The sequence below is a fragment of the Odocoileus virginianus genome, chromosome 4 (assembly GCF_023699985.2).
Source record: "Odocoileus virginianus isolate 20LAN1187 ecotype Illinois chromosome 4, Ovbor_1.2, whole genome shotgun sequence".
Taxonomy (NCBI): Eukaryota; Metazoa; Chordata; class Mammalia; order Artiodactyla; family Cervidae; genus Odocoileus; species Odocoileus virginianus.
In genome coordinates, this window is record NC_069677.1 from 11,424,285 (window position 1) to 11,440,063 (window position 15,779).

Here is a 15,779-nt window from a genome sequence, read left to right on the forward strand (position 1 = left end):
AGTCAGACACGACTGAGCAACTTCACTTTCATTATTGTTGGATCACTTACTCTTGACCTTACAGAAATTAGCCTTTGAGTGGGTGAAGAATTTAACAAATGTCATCTTGACACAGCAGAGCAATACAACTCCGGAGACCAGGGCTAGGGAAGGAAGTGATACAGGCTTGGCAAGCTGCTAAGGGGACAGTGGGAAGCTTGGACCTCTCTTAGGAAGGGCCTCTCTCCTGCTTAAGGAGCTCAGGAGGTGGCAAGATCAGAGGACACCAGGAAGAATTAAAACTTAGGAATCAAAGTTCCCTACAGAGAAGAGGGAAGAAGGATTCCTTTTCCAGATGTGCTATCCTGTTTGCAGCTGAGGGGCCTGTAGGTGGCTGGCATTATGTCACCTTTCCCTTCCTGCAGATTTTTTCAGATTTTTTACAGACATCTGTGTTCTGATGTCTAAATGTGACTTGAGTGAGGCCAGGCACCTGCTGAGAGCAAGCGCGCCCCACCTCTGCCCCAGTGTGCCAAGAGTGGCAGCCTCCCAGGGAGAGCAGGATGTGTCACATCTTGGTCGGGGCCAGGGCAGGGTATCCCCTCAGGAAAGCTTACAAGAGGGCAAAAATAAAACCTGAAGCTCATTAGGACATTCACCTAAGCTGGGCTAATTCTCTCAGCCACCACGGAGGGACCTTAGTGAACAAAGCTCTGACTTGGAGACAAAAAGACTAAAGGTAACACAGGTTCTCACTGTGTTTGCCCAGTTGTAGCTTCCACCTTAGCAGAGACCTATAACCTCTTCTGTATCCATTTCCTTTCCACCTGCTGCATGGGCCCAAAGCCAGTGCCACTAGTTTTTCTTATAGGAGCAATTATTTCTATATAACAACCCCTGAAATTCAGTGGCCCACAACTGTAAGCATTTATTGTTCATTGACTGCATTGCCTGGGGACCAGTTGCCCTGGCTGGGCTCAACAACGCCCTTCTGCTTGAGACTGCAAGTCTGGCTGGCTTGGCCCCTTCACCACAGGATGGGTTCTTGACTGCTCCATGTGGATTAATTCTGGGACCTTGTTGAAGGGGTAGTGGTCACCAAGGAGAACTTCTTAGGGAGGTAATAGCAGAGATCAAAGGGGCAAGGTTGATTGCACAAGCACACTCCAAGCCCCTGCGTGTGTCCTATCAATGACCCACTTGCCAAAACAAGTCACATGACCAAGTGTGAGGTCAGGGGTGAGGAAGTACACTTGGTCTCTTTGAGGGAGGAACTAAAAAGCTACATAGTAAGAGCATAGATATAGGGAGAGATCAATAATAGGGACCCATATAAGTTCTCAGCCTAAGGGAGAAGAGACAGATTCTATCCTTTGAGAGTTAAACTTCCATAGTGCATTAAAAGTTCACAAAAAGTAAACAAACACTACAATTTGGGCTGTGCCCTCTGTGTAAAGCACACTGTACCAAGTCCAAGCTTGCTCTGCTTGCCCCATGAGCCAGTAGACCTAGAAGATGGCAGACTAATGTCTCAAAATAACAGTCTTATTGGGTTCTTTTATAGATCAGAGATGAGGGGAGGTGAAGAAACAAAGTATAAGGGCCATTAATCTTGCAAATATCTCCTATAATGGCAAGCCTCAGCCAGGGAATGTGTTGATTTCTTCCTTTCTGCCATCCACAAGTGGACAGGATTCTGAGCAAAGGTACTTTAGTTTAACAGTCAGGCAGAGGGGCAGGACTCTCTGAGGCAGACCATTAGGGGTGATTATGGATTATGGACTATTATTATAATCCATTATGGATTATATGGATATTATATGGATATTATTATGGATAATAATATGGATATTATGGATTATAATAAGAAAACCAATGAAAAGCAAGTCAAAGAAACAGTTCCAACCATGCAGTCAGAATTGGCTTTTCCCTGCAACATAACTTGTGCTTTACAGTCCCAATAAAGTGGGTGCCCAAGGTAGCTAAGAACAAAGCCTCTGAAGTCATAAAGTTCTACCCTTTTCCATAAGAATGACCTTGGGCCAGTTACCTACCCTCTCTAAACCTCAGTTTCTTCATCTGTAAAGTGGAGATGATAATGGTCCATGCATAATGAGGTACTATGAAAATACGTGTCTGCCACATAGTGGGAACTGAGTAAGTGTCAACTTTTCATAGCATCGTTCTTGTATATCTTATTAGTATATAATGTAGTTAGTGGGAAGTCGGAGGCAAACAGTACAAAATAGATTTGATTTCTCCAAGCTTAGAATATGCTATTAAATACTTTGGAAATCTATCCATGTAGCCAGTGGCTTCTAGACCAGGGGAAGTGGGGGCAGGGGGCAGACCTGGACAGATGCCTGCACAGCCTCTGCTGTGTTCCGTGGCCTCATGCACATCCTTACACCTGCCATCATTAGAGATGATTGAGGATAGCTTTAGCTTTTCTTGTGATCGGTCCCAACCAGCATGGCAGTTTGGGCTTAGAGACATGATTCCATGATGACATGATTTCAACACAGCTTCCCTATGCCCATGATTTAGAAGTTTTTAAACTGAGGCTATGCTGTTGAAGTACTAAGAGCACAGTCCCTGCACAGTATAGGCAGAGTATGTGGCAAGTGACATGGTTGTCCATGCAGTTACCCCAGTCCTTGTGCCTGTTCACCTCTGGCCCTCCGCTGGAACCTCCAAGAGTGGCTGGGATTCCTGCCAAGTCCATCCACTCTCTACAGGTTGTAAAGATTTGGTTGAATTAGTTATTATTTTCAGCACCAATACTTCCCAAGGTCTCCTATCATCAAGGACTAGCTTTGGTGTGAAGAAAACCAGGGTCACTTTTAAGTCACCCTGGGGACATCCTCTCCCCCACTTTATTGATACAACTTCATCAGTAGGCCCTCCCCCAGTCTCCCCGATCTTGCTCTCCTCTGGGAAATTCTCTCTGAACCAAACTTTGACCCCTTGCTTCTGGTGTTGAATTAGTCCTATGGGGAGAGTCGGCGAAGGGCACAGTTATCTGGCATCTGGGATGTGGGGCCCGAGTGGCTGGTCAGATTTGATCAGGGCCTTCCTGAGACCAGCACCTGCTCTCTGCCCTGCAGCCATCCTGAGTGAGCTCTTACAGAGGGAGAACCGTGTCCTGCACTTCTGGACATTGAAGAAGCGGCGGTTAGACCAGTGTCAGCAATACGTGGTGTTTGAGCGAAGCGCCAAGCAGGTATGTTCAGCACTTTCCCTGGAGTTGTCTCAGACAAGGACCGTACAGAGGCCCAGATGACCAAAACTTGGGACAGTTCCAAAGAGGGTCATCACACCAGACAGAATAGAGATGGGAGATGGGGGTAAAAAGAAGAATCCTTGCACTAACCAGCAATTCAGCTTTCACCAAGCACTTTACTCAGAGTTTGGTGACAGGAGTTGGGAGGAGATGCTGGGGGCAGATTGCTCTAACTCATGGATAATAGTGGACCTGGTCTAGAAGAGTCCCCAGTTTAACGGACAAGGTACTGTCTTTGCTGGTGGATTTTTCCAAGTCTAACAGAGAGGGGCACTTTCATAAATCAACTTCCAAGCTACGTACCGATTAAGTCATTCCAGGGTTTCCTGGGTCCATCATATTGTTCCAAACCACAAACATTCACATCAGAGCATGGCATGTTTTTCTACTAACAACTGGCTGTTGGGAGAACTTAGTGGGTTGTTTCTTCCCACAGGCACTAGACTGGATCCAAGAAACAGGTGAATATTACCTCTCAACACATACCTCCACCGGGGAGACCACAGAGGAGACTCAGGAACTGCTGAAAGAATATGGGGAGTTCAGGGTGCCTGCCAAGGTAGGAAGCATCCTGGAGCCCTCCCCCTCCACCTAGCACACCCCATTCTGGCCATTTTCACACTGAGTAGGAGAACAGCCTCTGTACAGAAATGCTCAACTACAGAGCCAAGGTGAGACACGTAGGTAGAATCATCTCTTTTGAAATCTGAACATTCAAAGAGATGCAGCTGCTGGGTAGAGCTCTGTACATAGGGTCTCAACTCCTATATGCTGTGCTTCTGAATGGACCTCATCTTTGTGCTCCAGGTTCTGGAATCTGCTGTGTTCTTTTAAACCAAATACAGCAAGGGAATGTGTTCATGTGAAATGTACATTGTGTGTATGAATATCAACCACATACTCTTTGAAATCTGAATGGCTTGGGAAGTCCACCTTTTGAGAAGGGCCAGTGGCTATGGGTGGCTTCACAAAGCAGGTTCTAGAACTAACTACTTCCATCTGGCCTTGCCCAGGAAATGAGCTGGGCCGGGGTCCCTGGGGAGCAAAACACACTCTAGTGTACATACCCACATCCTCACACCCCCATTCACACTGAGATGGAGAATGCTATAATAGAAGGAAATCTTGTTTTCATGTTTTCCTAGCCAGGATTTGATCTGAGAACCTTGAGTTTAAATAAAATCTATCTCAGTTCCCTCTTTGTAGCTTCCTGTCCCTCACCCTGGGCTCCCTGCCATGGAGGACCACCTTTGGCATCACTTCCAGACATGGCAGATGCTCTTCCAGGATGAGAGCTGTTTTTGTGGGAGTTAAGGGAGGAACATATTAATGCCTACCTTACCCAGAGATCCCTCTGACACTATGGCAAATTTCCCTCTAATTTGCTGTAACAAAATTAGACTCTTAGCCTCATTCCTGAGATATTTCAGAAATGGTTTTGCACTTTATGAATCCTACACCCTGAACTCTTGATAGTGGGGAGTTTTCCTCTGCACACTTGTGAGCTTTTGGGCCTTGTCATTCAATATGAAAAGCTGTCAATCAGATAAGAGATTCATTTCAACACCAGCTAGAACAAAGAGCACTAGGGAGGTGGCAGATGCACAGAACCCTTTTCAAATCCAAATGAAAATGGTTTTGAATTACCCACTTTGCATCCACCTGCCCCTTTCCAGATAGTGTCAACAATGAATCAATAGTAGTCTAAATAGTATCAGATCCATGGTTATCCTACTCACATAGGATGGATCACAGCAGATACCCAGAACTTCCTAGCATCAGAATCTGCCCATCACCAAAGTAGAAATGTGGAGAATCATTTAGTCAGTTTATTTTATTCTTCCTTTACAATCTTCCTATTTTTCTCCTTTCTATTCACATTGTTGTCACCCTAATTGGGTTCTTTGCTTTCAGCCTTTCCTTCCTTCCAGTCCATCCTGCCCTTCATTGGTGTTCCTCTCTAAAACACTACTTTGGTCATATTACCAACCAGCTTGAGAGCTTTTATGACTCTCCAGCGCCTTCAGGCTAACGTTCAACAATGTCTACATCTGTGCCACCTTACCACCCTAACTGTATCTTCAGTTACCCATTTATGCAAATTTTGCACTCCAGCTGAATGGATATATTTTCTTACCCTCTAAGAAATACATAATTTATTTTCTTGCCACTGTATCTTTTCTATACTATTTCTCTCCTTAGATTAGCCTTCCCTTCCCTCTAGTTTGTACTTTTTAAAAAGATCCCACCTTTCTGCTTCAGTGCCTCCTCCTCTGTGATCCTGCCTACCTGCCAGGATACAATCTGACCCATCCTTGGACTGCAGCCATTGTCTGTATGGCCCTTAAGGCACCTGTCATGGACTATCCTGTTCCCCCAGTAATGTATATGCAGTGTTGTCTCCTGTATGAGCCTGCAAGATCCCAGAGGACAAGAACAATGCTTTATTCACTTACCTAACTATATCTTATACATTGAAGAGAGGCTACAAATATTTGAGAACATAAGAGAAAAAGAAGTCTGGGTAGATTTCAACAACCCTTCCTCCTCAAATTTCTACTTAATATGCTTTTTTTTTTACTCTGGCTCTCGGTCTGTTCTTACTCTTAACTATTTCTGTTAATGGGACTTCATCCTCCCATCTATCATTTCCAACTGTCAGGACTATTCGTTATGAGAATATCTACAAGTTAACAAATCTACCTGGGGACCTTCTGATGAAAGGCCTCCTGCCCTACCCTAATCCTACTTACCAGAAGCCAACCTCTTTTTAACCAGCCATCTTTGGTTTTAATCTTTATAACCAATAAAGTGAATTTGAAATAGAAACCAAATTGACCTTAAACCACAAGACAGAAAGTATGATGAACCACAGGATTGAATTGAGCAATAGAGTATACTGAGTCTATCAAATTAGATACTCTATTCCAAAGAAACAGATCAAGTAGAAGAAACACTGAATATAAAAAGGTACTTTCTATATAGCAATACAAAAATGTGAGAATAAAAATAAGATAAAGAGAATTTGTGTGAGGATAAGAGGAAAACAAAATTTTCTTGTTGTGCTATATTGTAGTCAATCCAGTTAGAAGATCCAAGTGATATATTCCTGTTGTAGATTTCAAAATTTATACAGGGTCAAGGTATATGGTGATAATTAAAGCTTAATCATCTTAACATCCGAAAGAACTCAGTTTTTCTAATAGCAAAACTCTTTAGATTCTTCTGTTTTTCATTTTTTACAATTTAGTGGTTTTTTCATATATTGACAGGGTTGTTCAATGATTACCACCATCTAGTTCCAGAATATTCCATCACACCCAGAATAAACCCCATACCCATCAATAGTTACCTGTCTTTTCCTCCCCTAAGTCCCTGACAACCTCTAATCTGCTTTCTATCTCTATGAATCTGCCTGTTCCAGACACTTTGTGATGCAACTTGGAATCATGAAATCATATAATATGTGGTCTTTGGTATCTGGCTTCTTTTACTTAACATATTTTCAAGATTCATCCATATTGCAGCAGGTCTTCATTGGAACTCCATTCATTTTTGTAACTGGATAATACTCCACATTGTATGGATATATACCACATTTGTTTATCCATTCATCAGTTGATAGACATATGAATTGTTTCCAGTTTTTGACTACTGTGAATTATGTTGCTGTGAACATTGTGTACAGATGTTGGTGTGAACATATGTTTTCAATTCTCTTAGGTATATACCTGAAAGTAGAATGACTGGGTCACATGATGACTCTATAGTTAACTTTTTGAAGGAATGCCAAACTGTTTCCAAAAGCGTGAACACCATTTTCCATTCCCACCAGCAGTGTATATGAGTTCTGACTTCTCCGTATCCTCCCCAACCCTGGTTATCATCTGTCTTCTTTATATAGCCGTGCTAGAGGGTATGAAGTGGTATTCATTGTGGTTTTTATTTACATTTCTCAATGAGTAATGATGTTGAGAAAGTACTTTTTTTAGTTAATTTATTTTTTATTGAAGGATAAAATTGCTTTACAGAATTTTTCTATTTTCTGTCAAACCTCAACATGAATCAAGCTATAGGTGTACATATATCCCCTCCTTTTTGAAACTCCCTCCCATCTCCCTCCCCAACCCACCCCTCTAGGTTAATACAGAGCCCCTGTTTGAGTTTCCTGAGACATACAGCAAATTCCCATTGGATATCTATTTTTCACATGGTAATGTAAGTTTCCATGTTACTCTTTCCATACATCTCACCCTCTCTCTCCTCCCCTCTTCACATGTCCTAAGTCTATTCTCTGTGTCTGTTTCTCCACTGTTGCCCTGTAAATAAATTCTTCAGTACGATTTTTCTAGATTTGGTATATATGTGTTACAATATGGTATTTATCTTTCTCTAACTGACTCACTTCACTCTGTATTATAGGTTCTAGGTTCATCCACCTCATCAGAACTGACTCAAATATGTTCCTTTTTATGGCTGAGTAATGGTCCATTGTGTGTGTGCGTGTGTGTGTGTGTGTATACCACAATTTCTTTATCCATTCATCTGTCAATGGACATCTAGGTTGCCTCCATGTTCTAGCTATTGTAAATAGTGCCTCAATGAACAGTGGGATACATGTGTCTCTTTCAATTTTGTTTCCTCAGGGTATATGCCTAGGAGTGGAATTATTGCTGGGTCATGTGGTGGTTTTATTCTTAGTTTTTTAAGGAAACTCCATACCGTCTTCCATACTGTCTTCCATAGTGGCTGTATCAATTTACATTCCCAACAACAGTGCAAGAGCTTTCCCTTTTCTCTACGCCCTCTCCAGCATTTATTGTTTGTAGACTTTTTGATGAGGGCCATTCTGACCGGTGTGAGGTGATATCTCACTGTAGTTTTGATTTGCGTTTCTCTAACAATGAACGATGTTGAGCATCTTTTCATGTGTTTGTTAGCCATCTGTATGTCTTCTTTGGAGAAATGTCTGTTTAGGTCTTTTTCCCACTTTTTTATTGGGTTGTTTGTTTTTCTGGTATTGAGTTGTTTGAGCTGCTTATATACTTTGGAAATTAATCCTTTGTCAGTTATTTCATTTGCTATTATTTTCTCCCATTCTGAGGGTTGTCTTTTCACCTTGCTTCTAGTTTCCTTTGTTGTACAAAAGTTTTTAAGTTTAATCAGGTTCCACTTATTTACTTTAGTTTTTACTTTCATTACTCTAGGAGGTGGGTAATAGAGGATCTTGATTTAATTTATGTCATCGAGTGTTCTGCCTGTTTTCCTCTAAGAGTTTTATAGTTTTTGGTCTTACATTTAGGTCTGTAATCCATTTTGAGTTTATCTTTGTGTATGGTGTTTAGAAAGTGTTCTAATTTCATTCTTTTACATGTAGCTGTCCAGTTTTCCCAGCATCATTTATGGAAGAAGCTGTCTTTGCCCCATGGTATATTCTTGCCTCTTTTGTCAAAAATAAGGTACCCATAGGTGCATGGCCTTATCTCTGGACTTTCTATCTTGTTCCATTGGTCTATATGTCTATTTTTGTGCCAGTACCATACTGTCTTGATGACTGCAGCTTTGTATAACGTGAAGTCAGGAAGGTTGATTCCTCCACTCCATTCTTCTTTCTCAAGACTGCTTTGGCTATTTGGGCTCTTTTGTGTTTCCATACGAATTGTGAAATTTTTTGTTCTAGTTCTGTGAAAAATGCCATTGGTAATTTGACAGAGATCACATTGAGTCTGCGATTGCATTTGGTACTATAGTCATTTTCACAATATTGATTCTTCCTATCCAGGAACATGGACTATCCCTCCATCTGTTTATGTCATCTTTGATTTCTCTCATTAGTGTTTTATAATTTTCTGTGTACAGTTCTTTCGTCTCCTTAAGTAAGTTTATTCCTAGATATTTAATTCTTTTTGTTGCAATGGTGAATGGGATTGATTCCTTAATTGCTGAGAAAGTAGTTTTTTAAACTGATAATTTCATCTCTGAAAGTGAAAGAAGCTATGAAATAAACTTGGCTAAATTCTTCTTAACAAAGAGAATTAAGTGATAATGAAAGTAACTGGAGCTTTAGTTGAACTAAATTATGTCTTGGAATTCAAATAGCCAGGAAAGAGGACACTGAACTTGTCAGGCACTTTCTATGAGAAAAGTAGCATCTAAGCAGTTCAGATAAAAGATGAGCATATTTCTGTTTTTGAAACTTTAAAGAGGAATGGGCCTTCCCTGGTGGCTCAGATGGCAAAGCGTCTGCCTACAACCTGGGAGACCTGGGTTCGATCACTGAATTGGGAAGATCCCCTGGAAAAGGAAATGGCAACCCACTCCAGTACTCTTGCCTGGAAAATCCCATGGAGGAGCCTGGTAGGCTATAGTCCATGGGGTCACAAAGAGTTGGACACAACTGAGAAACTTCACTTTTCTTTCTTAAGAGGATTGACTATAACTCACATGTGACAGACATTTTTGAAAGGTTTAGTTTTTCATGTTTAATGACAATTTCTCTCTCCCATGAAATGAATATGAAGATATACCTTGAGAAACTGTTTGCCTATACAAGGAGCTCAATAATTCCATACCTACAAAGAATGTAGCAATAAGTACAAGGCAGATTAGCAATGAAAGGCCAAGTGGAAGTTTATAATGACCTGATAAGAATATATCAGGAAGGCTAAATTTTAAAGACTTGTCAAATGTGCTAAAGACACCAAAGGTGTTTTTTACAAACTATATTCAGAGTAAGGCACTCTGACTAGGGAAGATGGTATAATATTAACTGATCAAAGGAAGGAAGAGAAAGAAAGAAAAAAGGAAAATAGAACCACTGAACTCTTATTATTTTTAACTTCTGTCTTTTCCAGCAGATAACAATTAGAATTCACAATGAAAGAGCAAAACATATACTAGGGGGCATAAGAAGCCCAAGATAAGTGAGATGTCAGTCCCAGATTTCCAGTCCCAAGTGAATTATATTCCCCAGAGTCTCCCTTTGTCCACAGGATCATGTCTTTACTTCTGAACCTGACATGCAAGCACATCTACAATCTGACCCCCACTTTGTCAGTCTATATAAGTTACTCTTCTTAGTGGTAAGATTTGAGTTTCAAACTGGCTTAAGTCACAAAGAGGAAAAGATTATTTATTGTATGGCAGGATATGGAAATAAAGACAGAAGCTATGTAGCTGGACTTCTCAGGAGCCCAGGAAAAGCTCAGTGACTCAACCCAATGGGAAGAACAAGACATGTAGCATAGTCTCACCTCTGGAGATGAAAACTGGGATGTCACCCGAGACCAAGGAGAGTTCCAGCAGCCGTGTTACCTGGTCAGCTCATTACAGGCTAACATCACCACTACTGTGATTCAGCTTCTCTTTTCTCCTCTTCTCTGCTCTCTGCTTTCACTTCTGCTCTGCAACAAGCTACCCAGAACCCTGTCTCTATGGTCCACATTCCCAGAAAATCCACCCAGCATGTTGCCCCTGTCCCTGTTCAGTAAGAGCTCCTAGACCAGGACACCTTGGAAGTCACTGGCTGCATATTGATGGGCTGTCTTCATGGGACGGGTTTTACCTCTGATCTCATCAGCAGTGGCTAGACATGCGGCAGGTCGCATGGTGCCACCATAGTCACCCACTAGAAATCATTTCAGACTGCTCTCAGGAGGGGCCATGGGCATGGTTGGGTCTGTTTCATGAGTCAAATCTGTTCATTAGTTTTCATTACAATCCCAAAGAACATCATGCCAAAGAATGTTCAGACTACCGCACAGTTGCACTCATTTTACATGCTAGCAAGATCATGCTCAAAATCATCTAAGCTTGGCTTCAACAGTACATAAACCAAGAACTTCCAGATGTACAAACTGGATTTAGAAAAGGCAGAGGAACCAGAGATCAAATTGCCAACATCTGTTGGATCATAGAAAAAGCAAGAGAATTCCAGAAAAACATCTGCTTCTACTTCATTGACTATGCTAAAACCTTTGACTGAATAGATCACAGTAAACTGTGGAAAATTCCTAAAGAGATGGGAATACCAGACCACCTTACGTGCCTCCTGAGAAACCTGTATGCAGGTTAAGAAGCAGCAGTTAGAACCTGACATGGAACAACGAACTGGTTTCAAATTGGGAAAGGAGTACATCAAGGCTGTACATCGTCACCCTGCTTATTTAACTTATATGCAGAGTACATCATGCAAAATGCTGGTCTGGATGAATCACAAACTGGAATCAAGATTGCCGGGAGAAATATCAATAACCTCAGATAAGCAGATGACACCACCCCCTTATGGCAGAAAGTGAAGAGGAACTAAAGAGCCTCTTGATGAAGGTGAAAGAGACAATGAGAAAGCTTGCTTAAAATGAGACATTCAAAAAACAAAGATCATGGCATCTGGTCCCATCACTTCATGGCAAATAGATGGGGAAACAAATGGAAACAGTGAAAGACTTTTCTTGGGCTCCAAAATCACTGTAGATGGTGACTGCAGCTGTGAAATTAAAAGATGCTTGCTCTTTGGGAGAAAAGCTATGACAAACCTAGACAACATATTTAAAAGCAGAGGCATTAATTTACCAACAAAGGTCTGTGTAATCAAAGCTATGGTTTTTCCAGTAGTCATGTATGCGTGTGAGAGTTGGACCATAAAGAAGGGTGAGCACTGAAGAATTGATGCTTTTTAACTGTGGTGTTGGAGAAGACTCTTGAGAGTCCCCTGGACTGCAAGGAGAGCAAACCAGTCAACCCTAAAGGAAATTAGTCCTGAATATTCATTGGAAGGACTGATGCTGAAGCTGAAGCTCCGATACTTTGGCCACCTGATATGAAGAGCCAACTCATTAGAAAAGACCCTGATGCTAGGAAAGATTGAGGGTAGGAAGAGAAGGGGATGATAGAGGACAAGATGGTTGGGTGGGTCACTGACTCAGTGGACTTGAGTTTGAGCAAGCTCCAGGAGATGGTGAAGGACAGGGAAGCCTGAGGTGCTGCAGTCCATGGAGTCACAAAGAGTGGACATGACTGAGTGACTGAACAATTCTTCCCCATGTAAGCCTTCAACTCTTGCTGGTCTAGCCCTGCTCACCTCTCAGCACAGTATTTGCCCACTCACCCATTTCCCCAACATTTATGTTATACCTACTAAACATTGCTGATACGAATGAGTAAGATATCAGATTTTTCTCTTAGAAACATATGGTCTAATGAAGGAGACACATAAATAACTCAGGATGATACACACTGAAGTAATAGCATATGTGTGGTACTGTGTGAACACTGGGAAGGGCAATCCCTCACTCAGCTTGTAGGGAGGGGAGAAGGGACATTTAGATAAAAACGGGTGAGGAGGAGCCACTGATTGCAGGAGGGGCAGGCGAAGGTCAACATGGCTGGAGTTTAGAAGCCACAGAGAGCTGTGGTCACACAGACAGGTGAGGCCACGTGAGGAAGGCCTTGTCTATGCTGCTCATTTCACTGTTTGTTTGGTTCTCCGGGTTCCACGTGTACCTGGAATGCTCTTGCTCACGTGCCATTCTCCTTGTTGATGCTGAAATCAGTTTTGATGTTTCAGGATATAATTTCCTCTGCTATAGCTGCTCTGGTAGGACTGTTGCTACCAATAGGCTATAAACCCCCATCTCATGCTCAAGTCTCCGTACCAATAGCAGAGAATAGATATATGTTTCCAACACTTTTATATAAAGATAGATTTCTTGATTATAGCTACAAAATTAATCTGTTTTAAGTTAAAAAAAAAAAACCTAAGAAAAATTGTTTTCTGGGGGGAAAACCCCAAATGCAATGATATATAAGTCCTTGGGGGACTTTCCTGGTGGTCCAGTGGCTAAGACTCTGTGTTCCCAATGCACAGTTTGGTCCCTGATCAGGGAACTAGATCTCACATGCTGCAGCTAAGACCCAGTGTAGCCAAATAAATCAAGTCTTTTAAAAGTCCTTGGAATACCAGGTATCTTTTATTGACTGATTCTCAGTGCTGCTGTTGTTTGCCTTTTCATGGTTAAGAAGGTGTTTATCCTGTCCTCATACCCTCCTTATTTCCTTCACACTAAAGGTCTTCTGGCCCCTTGTCTGCCCTAGGAACCAGCCCACTGCACTGAGACAGGAGAGGCTCAGACGTGTTCAATCAGTTGCTGGAGAGCGGGAGCACTGGCCGTGTGGTGGCCAAGTTCTCTTCTTGCCTTTCCAACCAGAAGCTGCCTCTGGCATTTCTTGAGAGGATCAGTCTCTCATGGGAGGAGGGGCTGTAGATGAGCCTGGAGAGGCCAGGGTGATGGTGGTGGCATAAGGAATGAAAGGCTCTTCTGTCTGTTCCACTGTTGTTCCAGTGATTTTCTGTCTGCTTCCCTCAGTTATATGGATTGTAGCATGGTCCAAATTTTGGACCTACTTCCCCCCTGTCTGAAAGAAAAAAGATTATTTTTCAGAATAGTGTTTAAATACTCTTCCTTTCTCTTAAAATCTATCAGACTTTACTAATAGACTTTAGAGTTTCAAAACCCAAACTTAGGATAAAAGATGAGCAAGTATTTGCTTGTTTGGACAGCCCTTCCATTTCTATATCTTAATGCACATAGACCCCACCTCCCCTATGAGACCTGTCCTGCCTCTGCCAGCCCACCTTTATTTTTTTTTTCCTTTTTTAAAATCACTGCAGTATTAACTATGTGTACTTTACATTTTGGCATTCAGTTACATAATGCCCTGAGTTATTTAACTGCTCTGGGTGAAAGTCTTGTCCTTCTAGGGATAAAGACTGTTGGGAAGAAATGAGTATCTCTTTTTCTTGTCTACCCCCCAAATCAGTTCCCACAGCCCTCTGCACATTGGTGTGGTCAGGGTAGGTGTTGAACACACTCTTGTTAGAAATGAAATTAACCCAATATATGCCATGGTTCCACCTTACTAGCCCTGTGATGGATACTAGCTTTGTTCACTCTTCTCTCTCTAAAGGAAACTAAAGATAAGATCCTGATGGTGAACGAGACAGAGTTTACTCTTAAATCTGCTAGCTAGATTTCTTCAGATTCTGGCTGTACCAACTCACTTCATATTTAGAAAGCCTTCTTCAAGCCAGTGCAGTGAAGGGAGAAAACTAGCAACTATAGACAAGAGGCAAATACACTCTATCTTTTACAGGTTGTATGAACTTGGACAAGCCCTAAGCCTCTCTAAGCCTCAGCTTTTTTCATATGTGACTCAATAAGACCTACACTGCCTCCCTCCACCTGCCTTCTAGGGATGCTTTAAAACTCAAACAAGCCTCTGATATGACATTAGCATACTCTGTAAACCAATAAAGTTCTATATTAACATCAGAGATTCTTACATCAGTAACCCTACTGTGGATAACATTTATTGCTTACTGAGCTCTTATTTTGAGCATTGCTTTCAGATCCATCCTGCATTGTCAACTCATATAATGCTCACAACAATGTTATGATGTAAAAACTATTGTCCCTATTTTGCAGATGAAGGAAATGAGGCACAGAGCGTTTCAGTAGCTTACCCAGGACCCAGTGATAGCACTGGGATACAAATCCAGGCAGCCTGGCTCTGAGTTCTCTATGGCTGCTGTGAAGAAGGAAAGAGGGATGGGGTGATGGGTTATGAGAGTAAAGGTCAGCTAGTAACTTATGACCATCTTTTGGGGCAGCAAACAAAGGAGAAGGTGAAGCTTCTGATTCAGCTGGCTGATAGCTTTGTGGAAAAAGGTCACATTCATGCCACAGAGATCAGGAAATGGGTGACCACAGTGGACAAGCATTACAGAGACTTCTCATTAAGGATGGGAAAATACCGGTACTCCCTGGAGAAAGCCCTAGGAGTCAACACAGAGGTAGGTATGGGGGTTCCCAGGTGGGACATCTTCCTTTCCCTCTCCCTCAGTACTGCCACTCCTCACTGTGGAAGGAGTTTGCAGAGGAAGCTGGGATTGCAGAGGAATCTTCCTGAGCTGTTGACACCTAGAGCTCTTGCCTTGTGTGGTTTTTCTCCTGGATGGGCTGGATCTTGCTGGTACTTCCAACTCCCCATGACTGGTACTGTGTATATTGTAAAATTGTCTGGCCAGGAGTGGGGCCTATGGCTACAGAACAGAGTTTTTCTATGTGTAGAATTAACTGTTGACTTTGAGGATTAAACTCCTTATCTTGGCTTCATCAGTACTGTCTTCCACCCAATTATGTTGACCAGCAAATGATTAGAGTCCTCAGTATGTATAATAGTGCTCTTTTAAGAATAAGGGATGCAATTTGTGTAAAGTCTATTTGACATTTCAACTGAAAAGAGACACTCTTTGCCAGGAAGCAAAGAAGACTGACTTTTTAATCTCTTCTTTATAATAAGGGTCAGTAACCTATGAATTAAGAGCTAAATACAGGGTGGCAATTTAATCCTAGGATTTCTAGTTCTTAAATCTTTAAATAGGCTCATACTCTGAAACAGAGAATAAAGTGGTCAAACCACTAAAATTGGGGGGAATTAACGTCTCCCCCAGGCTTTA

The 15,779-nt window shown here is 41.9% G+C and overlaps 1 protein-coding gene across 21 annotated transcripts in view; it reads left to right on the forward strand.

Annotated features, from left to right (window-relative positions):
- The window catches only part of KALRN (kalirin RhoGEF kinase), a 668,360-nt gene that overhangs the window by 407,628 nt on the left and 244,953 nt on the right, over positions 1–15,779 (forward strand). For all 21 annotated transcript variants that reach the window (XM_070466100.1, XM_070466108.1, XM_070466101.1 and 18 more), the window contains exons 20-22: positions 3,087–3,202; positions 3,699–3,821; positions 14,931–15,113. In XM_070466100.1, coding sequence (XP_070322201.1) covers positions 3,087–3,202; positions 3,699–3,821; positions 14,931–15,113 — 422 coding nt within the window. The remainder of the gene's footprint in view (positions 1–3,086; positions 3,203–3,698; positions 3,822–14,930; positions 15,114–15,779) is intronic.